The sequence below is a fragment of the Phyllostomus discolor genome, chromosome 6 (assembly GCF_004126475.2).
Source record: "Phyllostomus discolor isolate MPI-MPIP mPhyDis1 chromosome 6, mPhyDis1.pri.v3, whole genome shotgun sequence".
Taxonomy (NCBI): domain Eukaryota; kingdom Metazoa; phylum Chordata; class Mammalia; order Chiroptera; family Phyllostomidae; genus Phyllostomus; species Phyllostomus discolor.
The window spans coordinates 92146328-92164861 of NC_040908.2; the positions used below are offsets into that span (position 1 = coordinate 92146328).

General features: G+C 34.1%; 1 protein-coding gene across 6 annotated transcripts in view; it reads right to left on the reverse strand.

Annotated features, from left to right (window-relative positions):
- Positions 1 to 846: 846 nt before the first annotated feature.
- GRIA4 (glutamate ionotropic receptor AMPA type subunit 4) overlaps positions 847 to 18534 on the reverse strand; it is a 381468-nt gene continuing 363780 nt past the window's right edge. The window contains exons 15-17 of one of the 6 annotated variants that reach the window (XM_028516861.2): positions 15880 to 15994; positions 7241 to 7488; positions 847 to 3239 (exon numbers count right to left, since the gene is read on the reverse strand). In XM_028516861.2, the coding sequence (XP_028372662.1) occupies positions 7243 to 7488; positions 15880 to 15994 (361 nt within the window). In that variant the 3' untranslated portion in view covers positions 847 to 3239; positions 7241 to 7242. Of the gene's footprint in view, positions 3240 to 7240; positions 7489 to 9738; positions 9854 to 15879; positions 15995 to 18534 lie in introns of those variants that run through there. The other 5 variants (XM_028516860.2, XM_028516859.2, XM_036028621.1 and 2 more) reach the window with 5 other exon arrangements.

Here is an 18534-nt window from a genome sequence, read left to right on the forward strand (position 1 = left end):
ACTTCCATTCAGATAAATTTTCTGTCAGTTTTGGGTATTATTCTGCTTCTAAATTGTTGTTGTTCCAATCTTGGTTGTGCGTGAAGGTACGGTGCATCCACCTATGCCTCCATCTTGCCCAAGTGTGTAACTGAGTTCTTCATGGAAAGAAATATTTTAACATGTTTTTAACTTAAACATAAATGTTTTAAAATCACATTTCCTAGCTTTGTAGCATTTCCTCAGACTAGAGTTCAGATAGCCATCTCTTTTTACTAAAATCGAATGTAAATTTGTTTTTGGAAATATTGTACTACAAGGAATGTACAAATTTTAGCATAAAATACTGTAATAATAGGAATAAAACTATTTGAAATAGAATTTCTTAACTTTACATCACTAATTCATTCAGATGTAAATGGAAGATATCTTTAGAGTATGACTAAAAACCAAACCAAAGCCCTGTTTGGGGTTATTTAATTACCTTATGAAAATCTTTATAGCCAAACAAATTTTTCCACAGTTAAATATAATTACATAGATTTTCTTTCATTGCATCAGAAAATTCAGTAGGTCATCTCTCTCTCTCTCTCTCTTTCTTTCTTCTTTTTTCTCTTTCTAGCTACTTTCAGTGAGGTAGCTCTGAGGTCATGAAATCAGCCAAACTTCAGCCTTCATTTTGACTCATTATATAGTAGTTAATACACACTCTAGGGACTGTTAATGAGGAAAGGTGTCTTTCTGCTTCCACTTAATCAAATTAATTCAATTCAGTTCATTTATTCATTCAACAAATATTTTATTAAGCACCTACAATATGCCAGGCACTGTGCTGGGTGCTGGGGATACAACTGTGAACAAAATAGACACAGTCCCTGCCCTCAAGGAGCTTACAGTCTAGTAGTTATACAGACAAGTACACAGGCAATTACAATGCAGTATGGTAAGTGCAGTAATGGGGAGAAAACATTAAAAGGGCACCTAACTCAGTCTTGTATGCAAGGGATCGTGGATGGAAATATTCCCAGGGCAGGTCAAATTCAATTTGAGTACTGAAGGATGAGTACAAGTTAATCAGGAAAAGAGGAGATAGGAAAGAGTTACACACTGAAGAAATAGTAAATGCAGTGTCCCGTGTGCTGCTTTTGAGGTTCATTTGCAGGGGAGAAAGGTTCGGTAGGGGTGAGAAAAGTCTTGTAAGACATAGATAAGGACTAGGTCATACAGAGACTCATTTGCTCTGCTTAAGAGCTTGGAATTTTGAGGGACTAATATGTGTGTGTGTCTGTGTGTGTTAATAGATTTTACTGCAGCACAGAGATTGAATGGGGCTGGGGAATCTTGAGTGCTGAGGCAAGGTGATCAGTCCTTTACCTTTTCTGCTGTTATCTTCCATGATAACACACCCTGTGCTCTCTCCAGTCTATTCAGCAAACAAGCCAGTGACATGCACAGCTTTGGGCCACTGCTCATCCATAAGGCTCTTACCGCCTTCTCCACCTATGAACACTCAACTCATCCTTCAAGGCCAGACTTCCAAAATAATCCTAACTTGTGCTTTCTGTCAAGTATGATCTCTAAGTGTTGTGATGTTTATTTGTCTTATAGTACTATTTATTATTTCAAATGATTTGCAACTTCTTTTGTTCTATGTTAATTTAATCCATTCATAATATGAGGTGCCTTTTGTAAATAAACATGGTATAATTTTCTTCACAATTTCCATTTGAAAACAAGGACATATTCCTCATTTGTTGTTTACCACAAACTATTGTTAATGCCTTCAAATGATTTAAATGGAATCACAAAAGTGGGGGTAGAAGCCCAAAGGGACACATTATTTTATGCAGCAAAATACAGTCAAGTAAAATTTCAATACAATTACAGAGTATGTTGCTATTATGAGTTGCTGTTATGACAATGGTTAATTCCCCAATTCAAACACTCCACCTTTGACATTAACCTGCTAATGAGGCAAAAATCTGTAAAAGAGGGTAGTCTAGTATGCAAAAATAATAAGGGCTAGCTATATTTTCCAATATGGCCCACACTTTACAACCCCTCCTATAGTTGTATAATTTCTCAAATAACTTTTATAATGATAAGAAAAAAACTTTAAGCTCTGTAGATATTATAAGAATGTCTGTTGTTTTATTCTTTTTGGTGGGTACAAAACCACAATTTTGTACACAGAACAAGAGTATAAATAATATCGATACCATGAGTGACCCGTAGTCTCTTGATTCTACATTCGGACTGATGATTTTATGTTAATGTTATCTTCATTTTGTTTTTTCCCCTCGTAGTGAGACAAATGCAACCTGCGGACACTGATTCATGTGACAGAGTGAAGGTTACAGCAAACAAGATGACCAACACCTTTTATTAAAAAAAAGTCTCTAAAGTTTATTACAGTGATGGCATTTATATCAATTATTGCAATGTATTGTTCCCTAAGATGGTTAGAAAAAAGAATCGTGTTGTCCTCTACAGAATTTACGTCAGTTAAAAAGCAAGCATGTTTCAGTATTTTTCTCCAAAGTAAGTGTAAATACGTCCTTTAAATTTTTTTTTTCACAGGATTTACATGTTTGTTTATTATTTTCTTATCACAGTTTAGTGATTTGTTTTCTCAGCTGGATGGTCTTCCCTTGATTATATGGGTGTTCTGGAGACACAGGTTAGCAAGTTCGTTGACTTCTACAATTATTTCACCCCTTGTTATGAGGAACAAGGCCTTTCCGAGCAAGAACTTCACAGTTGATGTGCTAACTCACAAGTCTAGTTAGTTTTTAAGTCCTCTCGAGTGAAATTTGTTGCTGTTAATACACCCATCCCAGATCCCCCCACCCACTCCCCGAGAAAACCTAAGTTGTGAGTTTTCCTGATATAAAATCCGAGTTTGGGTTTCCGAGCTGAGCTCATGCACACATTGCTGCTGCTGCTACCATCCGGGGCAGTGGGACGTACTTCCCGCTCTCAGCCGAAGGGTTGGTTGAATTAGCCAAGACCCGAGAGAGACGTGTCCCTCAGGGCTGCATTCCCGTCAGTTACCAACACAGTTTAATTAAGGCACTCAATTATTTTTTTGGTTTTTATGGTAGGTCCGATGCAATGACAGCCAATCCTGAACTTTGTCTAATTGCAGTTCCAGTGTGTACAGCCTTTGGGCAGTCGGGCGTCAACACGCGGCCGTTTTCACCCACACTCCCAGTGATGGATAGTCTGGCTTTGTTTCTTATGGCTTCAGAAAAAGTCAGCTGAGTTGCATGGAAAGGAAACAGAAAGAATGTGGAGTGTTACAATATTTCTGTTTCTTCAACAAAATATGACACAACAAACACCAAAATATCAATATTAGACATCTGCATTTTTCCATATTCTTTTGGTCATGTGAAAACTGGTATGGTGGGGAAATAAAAGCTCAACTTAGGGAGGAATGAGTTGGTCTAGAGTGTGTGGTCCTCCTATGTAAGAACTCGTTTGAAAATCGTCATACTAGGTTTTGTTTAGTAAATTTGGGTAGGACACATCTTTTAACTAGTACTTCTAGTCCAGCTTAAAAGCTCCTTTGAGTCTTTTTGTCTTGCCACAAATTATCTTTACAAGGTTTTATAAAATCCTTTGCAAGGATTATACTCTTAAAATTGTGATGAATTGTCTACACAAACTATATACATAGAATGTTCATGACAGATTTTCCTGTTTTCAGATCTATCCACAAACACTTTTCATTCACACCTATTTATAGACATGATGAAGAACAGCACAGTTAGTGACATAAAGTTCATTCTGTGCCTAATTCGCAAGTGAAGTCTCATTAAGAAGCTGTATGTGCTTAAGGAGGTGCACTGAAAGGGGGCACGTTTCAATACCTCATCAGTGGTCATCACTGGGGAACTTCCCAGATTGAGGTTATATGGTCAGGTCTCTGAAATCCTCATTAAATTCTTGTTCTCTGTCGTATTAGGTAGCAGATAATAATATTACACAGTGGAGAGACAGGTGGTGTTATGTAAATCTACTATTCCCTCTTTGCCTTTAAATTCTTTCTAGAACTGACTTTTAATGTTAACTCAGAGGAAAATGAGGTAAATAAGATATTCCCTAAATTTGTTATGGCTTAGATCATAACTTTCTCATAGCACATAATGTATCTTAATTCCCCATCATGATTTAAGTCAGCTTAATTCTTCAGGAAATTCCATCCTGTATTTACTCTGCCATGAAGTTTACATATTTAAATAATTATATATTAAATAAAATTAATAATTGGATTAAAACTGTTATAATGAAAAGGTTTATCAGTCACCCTGATAACTTAGAAAGCTGAAGTCAAATTGCTAGGTAATGACATATTTATGATAAAAACCAGATTATTATCATAGTTCTGCTTTAGTGAACAGTCTTAGTAATACCTGTCTTCTAATCAGAAATAAGGATACAATCTTTATAGAAAACCCACTTATTGCTAAATTAAAACAAACCAAGACCAAAGTCTGAATTTATTTCTTCAGATTCCCTTTCAACTTTAATATTAAGTAAAATAGATAACTTTTTTAAATTAGTAGTTTACTTCTGTTTTAATTTTTTGAAGAGGGAATACTAAAATACAATGAATAAAAGCAGTGTGATTTTTTAGATGGAATTTTTGCATAAGGCTTTTGCCATAAATTTTTTTTGTTTCTTTTCTTTTCTAGATTGCCTTTGTAAGGAAAGGAAAAGATCCAAAGCAGGAAACATTCCACATAGTTTTGAGTACTCTCCTTCTTTGTAGACTAATGCAACCAAGCGTGTTAGTTAATAAAGCTTGGTCAACTCCTTATTTTCTCTTTATATCTCAGCATTCTTAGTTCTCAGCGTTCTTATTTCCTATACTGTATCATCCAATACTTCCATAAAAGGTCATTTCTGTTCATGTTGATATGAATCTATTGAGGCTGTTCGAAATGGGGAACTTTCTTAAAAATTCCTATATGGTCAAAAAAAGCTTCTGTATGGTCTGTGCCTGGCTGGAATGTTGTGACTAATGGCCATGGCCTTGATTGTATGTGTTGTCATTGAGGGATGGTCCCTTGTACAGTTGAATTCTACCATACATGAAGGCTTTACGTTTTTTTTTTAGATTTGGGGACAATATTATCTAAATTATAAAATATTTGCATAATTGTGGCCAATAGAGTTTTTGAAAGGAAAAAGCCATTAAATATGAGAGTGTAACAAAAATAACTTACTTTCAAGGCTTCTCTACACAGGTGCAGCTCATTTCATTTACTCTGAATTCTATCAAGCTTTTTCAAGTCATATGGATATGAATGCTTTATTTTTATATGAGATTTATTTTCTTAAAAGTTCAACCTAGCTCTAGAGGCATTCATGTGAGGAACTGTGGTGCCAGGTTCCAACTCCAAAATCATTATTACATGTAAATTGTATATACAGAACCTGGGGATTTACATCTCTTTTTAACAAATCCCCAGAACGTTGCAATAAACTGATATCCATAAGTATTTCCTTCCCAAATTTTCTGATTTCTTTCTTTCTTTCTTTCTTTCTTTCTTTCTTTCTTTCTTTCTTTCTTTCTTTCTTTCTTTCTTTCTTTCTTTTTTCTTCTCTGCCCTTGGATCTTGATGATGGTTGGCATGTTTTTGGTATGCTAAAGAAAATTTAGTTTTAATAAACTGGTTAAAAATCTTATATAAAACACCTTATAAAATTTATCTCAAAATGAAATCTAAATAATTAGCTCTGAAAATGTGTCAGGTATTGTTTTTCTCAGTTTGGGAAAACCTCAATTCTGTAACTATTAATTGAAATAAAAGTATTCTTATAAAGGCCCAGAGACTTTGACATCATCCTCATTTGTTGTTTTGCTATTCAACAGCATGCTCAAAACATTCTGATCTGAGTGAATTGAGGGTTTTTGTGGTAATTCTTTTCCACAAAATTGAGAAAGAGCCACTTTGAGCTTACTTATGTGCAGTTATACTCAGTCATTGATTTCTAGGTTATGGATAAAAGCAATTAGATAAGATATAGATATTTCAATAACTTTCATATGATGAAATGAATATTAAAATCAAGTATGTTTACCTGGCATAACCTCAGATTACATAGATCTTATTATGAAAATTATATTAGGTTTTTGACCTCAAGGCACATCAAGCTCGGAATGTCTCTTTTGGGTTTAAAGGCTTGTTTGTCATTTTCATCAAAATGAGCGTCCTATTTAGTTGGCTATTATATACAATTTTAGAAAATCAGGCCTGTTTTAGAGGCCCGATTTTAGGAAGAGCAATAACAAAAGCTTTTAGATCTTATTTTAAAACCACTTTCAAACATTACAGGAAAAAAGTAGTGGACGTTTAGTTTCTTAAAAAATGATCTCCATCTGCTGTATTTCACCAAATGCCTAGAATTATCTTTTTCATTGTGACACAACGAGAACATGGAAATAAGGCTGATCTTGCTTACTGAAGAGTGATAGAGAAAAAACCGTAATAACTCATGGCAATTTTTATCTTTTACTGTGTTCCTCCTAAAGAATACATATATTGCTGACATCTGTGATGGAGAAACTGCTATATTACCTAAAATGTCTGCTCACCTTAGTGATATTGTGAACATAAAAGGTGAATTTCATCTAATAATTGTGAATTGTAGTCTATATCTTGATGATTGCTCTTGCCTCGAGGTCCAGCTCAAGGACTACTGTCAGATGAGTGAAGGGCTGGGTTTTACTCTTTAAAAATATAGAATGAGGGCTAATGTAAAGCAAATTAGAATAGGAGTTAAAATTTGTTGAGCTTTGAGTATATGCCTTGGAGCTTTTACACATATTATTTCTCAGAAATCCTTATCTGAGAAACAATAAGCTTTGACCATTTGAATCAGGTTTTATGCTTATTTTGCTAATGTGTATTTTAAAATTTGATTGTCCCAGAGAATATTAGCTTACAAGGAAACCCAGATCTAATTTCCAATTTCTTTTAAATTTTGGGTAGAACATACTGTTTAAGTAATTTCGTAAAGCATTTCTACTGGTTTGTTTTGTCTTTCTGACCCTTTTAATGCAGATATCTATTGGCAACATAAAATTTCAAACAGTGCAGCCAAAGAAAACCCATCCACTTTGCACTGAGGTTTTCAAAAATATAAAGCTCTAAGTAGAAGCAAGCAATACCACCACTGGACAGACAGGTCACAACACTGCGTTTACAGGATGCATTACCCACTCACTGTAGTAGGCCCTAAATCCTACCCCTAAATTTTAATACTTTCGGTTCCATATACGTTGTAACCTTCTCTATAGGTTGCTAAATTCTGGGTATGCTGCGAGGAAGTTGGGTTAAAAGTCTGTGCACTCTTTGCCACCTTCATTCTCTTCGCTTCTGCCCTGGACTTGTAACAGAACTCTATCAAAGCCACCAGCATTGCCAAGCCCAATCCGCCAACCAGAATGTAGAAGACGCCTGCCACGTTGCTCAGGCTCAAGGCACTCGTCTTGTCCTGTGGGGGATAAACACACTTCTGTTAACTGTGGAAATGTCACATCCAGAAGGTCAAAGAACAATGAAATCCAAGGAGCTAATTAACATAAGTGTGCAATTTAACCTGAAATCATATATGCATATAAATCACTGAAATACATTTAATATTTAAACATAAAGTTTATAGTGCTCAGAAGTGAAATTATGATTACCAATAAATTGGGTGTAAATACATTCAATAGTCTATAACATTTTATCATGATTAACTATGCAACAAAGACCACTATATTTGCCATGATAAGCATTTATATATTTACATAGGATGGTGGAAATGGGCTTTTTATTAAGTTTGAGAAGGATGTGTTTAAAACACAATTACATGGAAAGGTGAACTCTTGGTTTTCCTGCCATTAAACCATATTTTCATGTTTGAAATTTCTCTTGAATAAATCTAACTTCATATTTCCTAATTAATGAACTAAGTTTTATTTTTTTAGGGTAGCAATTTCACATTTTGTTCATCGATACTTTACCAAATATACACAAATAATGTGCTCAGGCACACATACTGGTTCTTTCAGTCACATCCATATGGGAAATTTTCTGAAAAGTGTTATTTTACATGCTACCTACTATTTAGGAATAATTACATATGCATCACATAAGTGACTTTTTACTGATAACTTTTTAAAATACACAAGTTACCATGGTCAACTGAGAAATAAATTACGTACGGACAAATTTATAACTATTTTTATTAATTTAAAAATATTCCATTTCCACTTAAAAATACTTAATTAGTTAATATTTGAGATATATTATTCTCCAGAGCTTTAGTATACATATTATCTCATAATGAATTCAGAAATAGTCAAGCATATGTTTGGAGGATATTAAAATTATAACAAGAATTCAGAACTTTTAAAATGAATTATAAAAATACATATTATATAATATTATTTGAAAAGTATTTTTGGTAGACTACATGAAGGATGCCTCTGGCCATCATCTTCTCAGCAGTATGTTTTGTGCAAAATGTGATTTAGACACAAATAATTTTATTAGGAGAGAGTTTAATTCCAAAGATGTACTGCGTACACTGTCCACTAACCATGACACCAACTGATTGGGCCACAAATTTAGGGTAATTCCAGTTTTAAAATAGTCACTCAAGTATTTGCGCTTCTCAGATTTTACATAAGGATTTGAGATGATTGTGTCATTATTTGGCTGAGCTTGTCTCATTCCACTCTGGTTTAAAGGAGGACAGATGTGATTGAAATGTAGGGATAAGCCCTGAAAAGGGAGCTATTAACATGACTTTGTCTCTTTGTTAAATAATTGAGGCTCTCCCATTTAAACCAGTCACTTATTTAGTCTTGGAATTATCTATCTCTTATCACCTATCTATCTATCTATCTATCATCTATCTACTATTTTTTCTTTCTAAAAGAAGATACAGTAAAAATAAGATTCTAAGAATCCTCAACTATGACTTTCAGCACTGTTACTACATTCTATTAATTTGTGTAAATTATGCAGTATTTAGATTCATGGATAAGTTACTTTTTTTCTTTAGAATTAAAATGCAAATGTTTCTAGTACTATTTTCAATAGAATCAGGGCTATAGGGTCCTGCATTGTTCTAGAAACAATTTCATGAACAAAAGATCTTAGAACTTGAGGCTATTATTCATAAATATTGATTTATTTAAATCATTTTTATAAAACAGATTTGAAAGGTTCACTCTGTTGATTTGTCAGCACAAAAATATAATAGGGTCTCCAAACTAAAATGGAATAGTTGGCAATATGGTGACAAAAGAATGAACTTCTGAATAAGATATATTTAATATTTAAAGTCTTTTTCTGAATGACTACTGGTCAATTTCTCATTTTTTGTTTTGAAAATACATTTTTTCTTGAAATAATATATCTCATGGTCCCTGCCTCCAAAACAATCAAAACCTTAGCTCAAAAGCATTTCTTTTATTAGTGGTACGTAAGTTTGAGAATAACATAATTTTTATTTATTTTATATATTTTTGTAGTTAATTTAAATTTATTTAAAAGCCTTATATTGGGGAGCAGGTTGCAATTTCTGGAAAAGACTGTCCCTGTGGCTGAAATTTATGACATTGTTTTCAAATTTAGGTATAGTGTATAGGAAAATGTTTAGTTTTTAACTGAGTCCATATACTTTTTTGACAATTGCTCCCATTTACTGCTTTGTGAACACAAGAGTAGGCCCCGAGCTGCAGCGACTGACCTTGCTTCCAGAGTCCTTGGGTCCACATTCACCTTTATCGTACCACCATTTGTTTTTCAGCTTGTCTAAGACGCCTGCCTCACTGAGTTTCAAAACGGCAAGGTTTACAGGAGTTCTTCACGTGGAAAATAACATAAATAACATTATATATGTTATTTTATGTTATTCAAGTAAAACTACATTAGAATCGCATGGCAAAGTGACAGAGCAGAGGCCACAGTAGTTGCTATGTCTTGTAGTGTCGGCCCAGGATTAGAATCAGACATAAAACTGGGGCCTGCTCCATCGCTTTAGGTAACAGGCACATACTGCTAGGGAGGATTTTTAAATAAACTGTATGCAATTACTGTGAATCCAAAACTATTGGCCTGGGTTGGTTTCTTGAGCATTTATAGTTTCCCAATAAGAATGTGGGAGCTACTCAAATTCCAGAGCTGCTTTCTTCCTCTTGCAAAATTAATGGAAGTGGCTGCGGGTTGATAGACAGATTTAAATAGAAGCTAGATAGGACTGGCTCCCATCTTCCTTAGGATCAGATAGCGGGATTTTAGTTTATGCAGAAAAGGATGTCTGCAGTGTCTGGCATTAAATAGATTCCTTCACCTCTCTCATCCAGGACCCAGCTGAAAGGGGAGGGTGATTCAAGTGTTACTAGGCTCCACCTCATATAAGTCCTTATAAACAGACATATGTAAATTATTATTTTAAAGTGTAAGTCCGTGCTGATATTTTCATTCTGAACTTCAGTATTTAACTTACGTAATATCACCAGAAGCAAATTTTCATCCATCTTGTGCTGACCACATTAATCTACTTGAAGTACAAAGAGAAGTGACTATTATATACTTTACTACACCTTACCAATAAAAACCTGACAGGTTAGGTGTAAATGAGATTTTGATAAATAAACAAACTCCTTGTACCATAAAATCCTGTTTTTTTTTCTTTTCTACTATCTTTGAGTCTTTCAACACTAATGTTTTATAGGGAGTCTCAAGGAGAAAAGGGTCAGACATCACTCAGTATCAATGTTCCAAGGAAGCTAAGAATTATTTTTGCTTTCATTCCCACGTTAACCTCTGTGTATACAAAATAAAGGGTAAGAAGATGGATGGGAAGCAGTAACTCCTAGTATCTTTTGTTGTTATTGTTTTTGTTTTTGTTTGTGGGTTTTTTTGTTTGTTTGTTTTATAAACATTCAGAGAGAGTCGTGTTGCATTCCTCTTGACATTTCTAAGGTTGCCACAGTCATTTTGTCTGGCTATATGTCTTAAAGCCTCTCTTCTGGGAAATGTTGAATGCCTCCAGAGAAACATAACTTACATTTATTTGGTTACCAAGGGATGAATTCCATAAACCTACCTACAAAACTATTTACAATGATGATAATGGTAGCTAACATTTACAGAGCACTTGCTACACACTGGGCATTATTAAAAGCATTTTACATGTTTAGTTACTATTATCGCCTGCATTTTACAAACGAGGAAGCAAGGCACAGAGAGATTAACCCATCTATTCACATAACTAGGAATGGTTTAACTAGCTGTGCAGTTAAAACTGTTAACAACAGAATATTCAGGTCATGGGGTTTCTGGTTATTTGAATTTTCTGGTTAACAGGTAAACTAAACAGTTAAGACCTATTCATTTTATACTGTTGGTTCCGATAGTGTTTCCAAAATATATTTTTCTTTTTGTTTATCTGATTTCTAAATAATGAATTTGCCACATACTTGGAATATTATTTTGTGGATTAAAATCTAACATGAGCATGATTTAATACTTTCTACTAAAAGCTGAATTTGGGGTGGGGAAGGTTATAGTTAATTTAGGGTGAGGACTATGGTTAATTTAGCAGTTATCTCTACAACCTCCACCTCCATGCTTCACCCTTCCCTCCTCTTTATGACGTGACTATCACAAAACTACGCTTCAGGTTGGTTGGTGAACTGTGAACTTATCGAAAACAAAAGCCACATTTCATTTACCTTTGTAAAAAAGTTTTTTTTACTAGGGTACCCATGGAGAGTAAGTGCTCTGTAAAGTTGCTACATTTAAATTATTGTGAATCCAGAACAAGCTTTTTCCTGTAGCTGAAACTGGAAGAGTATTTATGTTCTCAGGCCAGCTTGCCAAAGCCTTTTCAAACCTGTGTAAGTACATTATATTAGCCTATATTACCTTCCTTGAATAGGTGCAGTGGGAGGAGGAGAACTTAATGCTGAAAAGAGAGAGAAAATAAAAGTAGTTATGAGTTTCTTCTAAATGGGGGAGGGGAATAAAGGAAAAATTGAGGATTAGATAAAGACTGCCTTTAGTTTATCTCTGTTTCTTCAAGTCATAATTTTCCTGACTCTCTTTATTTTTCCCCTGTGTCTTTTGTCTCTTCTGCAATTCACTTCAGTAGCCTGGTTTTAGAGGTAAGATTAGATTGGATTTAGAATATAAGATACTTATTATTAACCAAACTTAATGGTCAACTGGTGGAATGTCAGGCACTGAGAAAGGAATTAATTACTGGGAGACCCTTTCTCTTCTTCAAGGGTTAGCTCCCCTAAGTTGTTTTCATTTACCACATTTCCCCCTGTTTATGAATTCAGATTTTCCACAGTAATTTCTGTATTCTTGCATTGGGCCCCCTTTCTGTGGCGAAGCAAAGTAGACTGTTTATGAGTATAACATATTTTAAAGTCAGGAATGGGCTGTAGTTTTCAAAGGGCTAAATTAAAAACTGGGTATTATGTGATCTAATATAATTTCTGAAGGATGTGTTATTTTGGTAATTATACCTACCAAATGATTTTTAAATGAATATCCACATCCATGAGTGTGACTACTTTGATATACATATAAGAAGAATAAAGTTTAAAACAAACAAAAGACTCAACAATTTTACAGGTCATGGGTGAATACAGGCATTTGCCACATTTTCTTTCTGGAACTAGGATTAAACAATTCACATAAAAGACTGGCATATAGTTCTGCATGTGGTTGGTTCTCAGTCTAAACCGTATCAGATTGATCACAGGAGAAAATGAGTTTTAGACATTGTAATGATATTCTTAAATAGGTTCACTGTCAATTAGTAAACTTCCGTTATTTTATTCACAAGAATTACTATGAATTTCTTGTGATCATCAAAAAAATACCACACTGCAATAATATTAACAACTTCAAATGAGTTCTGAACAAATGACTAAGTACTCCCCAATTCATCCCTTTCCACTTTATTTCATTTAAGAAATAGGACACTTCCTCCTGCTTCTTTTGTAAAATTTTTAATTTCAGTGCGAAGACTCTTGGCTGAGGGTTGCCTTGCTCAGAACTTCATTCCCTGGAAGTGTCTCTCGGGAGAGAGGTGATGCTAATTATTTTACAGCTTCAGGTTGTGACTGGAAGTGGCCACAGTGACTCTAAATAGTTCAGCTGTTGGTTACACTAAATCGTAAGTTCCTTAAGGTGAAGGACAGTGCGTAATTCTCTTTTTCCTCAAAGATACTGGTACCATGACCCAGTTAAAACGGAGGTTTCATATTTGCTGCTGAATAGAAGGCTGAACATGTCTTCCCTAGTTACAATCCTCTGGATGTGAGTCAACTGTTTCTTCGTAAACTAAACCTGTTCTCATGTGGAACAGCCTTCCATGGTTTCCCCCTTAGTTTCTGCTACAGAGATTCTGTTCTTGGACCTCTGATAACACCGATTCCAGGGTGCTTGTGCTGAGATCTCTGAATGGGCATTTTCTCCTGACAGTATTTAGAGGCTCTTCTGCTTTGGTTTTACACTCAGCGAAGGCTTACAATCTCTTTATGTTCTAAGTCAGCACTTTGCTCCTTACCTTATTTGAAGAAGGTGAAAAACAAAACTGAAAAAGTAACAATTTCCTCCTGGTAATTTACTTTGAACTAAGTTAGGTTAAGCAGCCATATAAATATCACCTTTTATTACAAATTAAGAGTTGGCATTATTAACATTTAGACTGTAACCACCTATTATCTTGGTGGTAAATAATATGTCAATATACAAGCTACTAGGAATGTTTTTTAGTATGAAAACAAAATTCCTGAGGGAAAATAGAAAATAAGGCAATTTCATTTGGGGGAGCACTTTAGGTTAAATTTTCATAACATTTTAGAAAATTATTTGTTAAAATTTGAAATAGCATTTTAGAATGTCATTTTGTAGTTCATGTTTGATGAAGGTAGTGTACCAAATACGTATGAGAACAAGCAATTCGATTTTTGAAAATTATAAAGTTAAATTCATATTTATTTCTTTGGTCAGCAAATATTTACTTCATGTCCATTAGGTACCAAACAATGTGTTACATGCAAACAGATTAAAATCTAACTGAGTTGTCCCACCTTATTTAAATAAATTAAAATGAATTTCGTTGCATATATTTTTCTACTATGTGTATACATTTCTGCTGCTGCTTGCTTATTTTTTCCTCTGGAAAGAGTCTTTAATATATACTGAAATAGGACTTCATTATTCATTTTTTGGGGGAAAATTTTATCTGGTAAGCAGCGTTATACTGTTCTATTTTTGATACAAAGAAATAAAATTAGCAAGTAAAGTTATTCTGATGAAATACGATATCTTTGTTTTTGTTTTTTTTCTGGTGCTATTAGAGCACATTTTTATATATTTCTAATTTGCATGAAGAAATAGATTATTAGTGTAAATTGGAATAATTTTCTCTCTATGCATACATATATATGTCCACACATTTATTTATATTATTATGGAAACCATCAAAACATTTTTGGAAAATTAGGGATCCAAAATATGAAAGAATTAATATCTCTTAAGAAAAAATACGTTTGGTACCTCAAATGGAGGTGTCTTGAAGGGGAACCATTCCAAAGGAAGCCCTAAGAACTCCCTCTAGCCTTTCTGTTCTCTTTTTCTCCAGTGTTCTCTCTCAGAATAAGGAGATGGATGATCAGCATTGGGTCCACACAGTTCTTTTGTTTCTTTTGCTTTCATGCCTCCCTCTGTGGCCAGAATATTCATTTGGTAAAATTTATCCTTCCTCCTCCTGCAGTAAGTCTCGTTGTTAGATAGGAATATATATACAAGTAAACTGAATTTAAAGGCTCTTCAGATTGGGACTGAGGGGGAGTGGGGGAAGCAGTGAAAGAGGGTAAAGTTAGCAGCCGCCTATCTGACAGGTACTCCCTGAAAACAGCATACTTTTTTGTGGGTTGGGTTGCCAAGTGAGAGAATTTGTAGTCCATTTAAGAACATGAAGAGAAGCAGGACTTTTTGTTTTGGGCTGTTCTCTAGATTTTAAAAGGAAGACAAGACTGTATACTTCTATATTTTCAATATTCTTATATACACCAATTGGAGGTATATAAGAAAAGAAAATTCAGTCAGTGTATTCCCATCTCTGGACTATTTTAAGGCTATTTGTAGTGGAGAAGAGCCCTCGGACACTAGGTAGTACGTTCTGTTCATTGTATGCCTCTTTTTTTCCTTTTGACACTGTTTAGAAATGAAAAAAACCCCACAAGTTTATGAAGCTGGAAATACTACACTAAGGCAGTAAAAACAAGCTGAGTTGCTCTTGTTTTTATAGTCTGATCATATTGTGGTTTGATATATTTACAGGAGACAAAAAATTTCTAGTTCACATAACTATCTTTGCTTTCCTTTAACTTATTATTTAATGGAAGCTTGTGGGGTTTAGATGGAGAAATAATTTTCTGCTATGTACACGATCTAAGTGGAGTAAAGTTATTGCTATCACTTAAAAACATTTCATTGAACTTCTGGTGAACAAGAAAGACGTACCGTCTCTGCTCTCTTCTCTTTGCCAAATTACTCTTTCAAAAACTGTATCTTTTCCTGATTTTTGAAGACCAAAGTTTATAGAACTACAATATTTGATCCACGACTTCTTCAGAGTTATAGATTTCCAGTGACTTATTTTAATTAAGTTTGTTATTGTGTCTCCAAACTGATAATGGTTGCAAATATTTTTGCTTTGACAGTAATTGCATACTTATGTTGTGAAGGGACTTGACTAGCAATTCTGATGGTATTTGTAGGTACAAACTGTAAGTCTCCCAGCAGATGCACCTATTACTTTACATACTGTTTACCCGCTTTTGGTGACATTGAGGCTAACCTTGGAGTCACCTCCCCCGCTGCCACATTCTCCTTTGTCGTACCACCATTTGTTTTTCAATTTGTCCAAGAGGCCTTGTTCATTCAGTTTTAAAACTGCGAGGTTAACAGCATTTCTTGAAACGATAAAACATATTTTGTAAGAAACTGCACAGCTGTTAAGATGTTAGAAGGAATGAGGACTTAAGCTCTCTTAAAAAGCTTCTCCCAGACGCTAAATAAACCTCTCATTTTGCCATCCTGCAGCCCTTTCCACCAGAGTCCAAACCAAGGCAACTGTGACTGATTTCAAAGTGTATTAGACATGTGGTATTTAGTGCTGTTTACTTTCACAGTTCATCTGTTGTCAAATAACTGACATCACCAACCAATTAGATGGATTTTTTTGAAAACAGTAATAACTTGAATTTACTAGTAATTGAGAAAGAATTGGGCCTTGAATTTCTTTGCCGAGAATGTCAATGACCTAAAAGGGACTGAAATGAAAATTTGTTCCCGGAAGGAAAAGCATGATGGCATATGGTTTTCTGACAACAGAGTCTGGCTTAATTATTGTTCCCTTTATTACTTTTGTGAGCTTAGTTGGTTTGCTTGATTTAGTTGGTCTCAGGTTCTAGGATTTCCGTGATTGGTTCCTTGTCCTGGCTGGAAGTCACAGGACAGTTAGGAGAAAGGTAGTGGCAGCTTTCAGGGAAAAGTTTTTTATTTGAATTTTGTGTTGATTCTTAAAGTCATTAGATGATATTTAGATAACTGAAATCATATAGCCAATTTGACTGCTTAAATTAAGTAATTGAATTCTAGGACGTCATGGTGCATGTGATGTGAACTTTGTAAAAGAAATTCTCTACATTCGATTTTCTCCATGTTAACTAATTTCTACAGGGGGATAGAGGTAACATATTCTAATTATTCTCTAAAGGGATTTATAAAACATTTTCATGGGCTTTTGCCTCCTATGCATTTGGTTCCTTTCTTACTTCAAGTTACAGTTTTAAAATAAACTATCTCTTTCAAGAGTTTTTTCCCAGCATTTAATGTAATTCTGTTAAATTTAGAGAATGACTGAGATACTGAGAAAATTTGGGTACAGTTTCTACTATGTTATTTGATAAATACTGAGTTTGGTGATTACTTAATGCCAAATGAATTTAAAAAATAAAACAAAGCAACCCTGTATTATTGAGTAACACCTGAACTTGATCATTCAGTAGACTAATAAGTGTTGCTTCTTTCACTAATAATCAGCCTATTACTGTGTTTATTCTCTTAAAATTTGTTTGTAATATTTCAAGTAATCAATGTTCATTTTTCATCTGCTTATGTTGTGATGGTCTGATCCACTTGGAGAGGCAACATTTCCCTTTAGTAAACCACACACTTTGAGAGTATTAACTCTTTTTCAGAGTTAGACTGCCATTTACTAAATGTTAATTAAATAATTAGCTATCCCCACACTCTCAAATAATTGCCACATTAGTGGCATAAAATAATTAATATACTTCCTAAGGCAAACTATATTGGGGTGTCAGTTTACTCACCAAAAGGACCAGACTGAACTGCTGGCAGAATATTTGATGATGATGGAAACATCTACTTTTTAAAAAAATGCTTCTGGGTGAAAGAAGTTTTAATTTCTTTTGTGTTCACAAGAAACTAAATTTGTCTTTCAATGATTTAAACTTAACTGCTAAAATTTTTTTATTTTGGATAAAATTATTTTTATAATCCACTTTTCTAGAATTAATATTCATATTAGGTTAAAAAATAAAGTGACATCCCAATTATTTTATGTGCTGGTTTAGACCATTCCTTTGATAAAACTAAAATAATTTCATGAGAGGGTTATTTAACAGGGGTATTAGCCATATCCAAAGACAGTTTCACAGTACAATAGAAAACAAAAAAGCAAAATAAAGGAATGGATAAAGAAAAAAGGCTTTACATTGAGAAAATTTTTTGGAATTAGCTTTCTACAAAATTATTCTAAGACATTGTATTTCTAATATCATCTAATAGGCCATGTAAAAACAGTTTAGTTTCACACTGCTCTCCACGTATGTGTGCATGTATGTCTGTAGTTGGTTGATATAATACACTTGACTAGTAGATAATTCACTACCCAGTTCACAATTAATTCACATTTTCCTTTCAGAAAATGTGGTCCTTCAAGAAAGTCCACTTTATACTATCAAATATAAAACTAGTTTTTCTTTAATGGTCTATAAAAAGCATTTTATAATTAATATCTAGAGATAGTCTTCAGGATTTCAAGATTTCCTTGCCTGTTAAAGATGCCTGTTTTCTACAATTGTCTGAAGATATAATTTCGTAATATAATCAGTTTGTGTCTAACAGCCTCTTTAAATTGCTATTTAAGCTGCAGCATAAACCACGTATGTAGGACCATTAGCACATGTATTCTGCTTTATGGAATGCATGCTTTTATGTGTTATTAATAAGAATCATCAAATGCCTTTAAAATATATAAAGTTACTTCACTCATTTTGCTAAAATAGATTAAAAAGAATTTTTTATCCTTGATTTATCCAGGCAAAAGGACAAAGGTTCTCTGAAGGGGTAATTGTAAGCAAGCCTAAGGCAGTTATAAGGAGTCAGGCAAATTAGGGGCATAGAAGGCAGGTCCTTGCTTCAG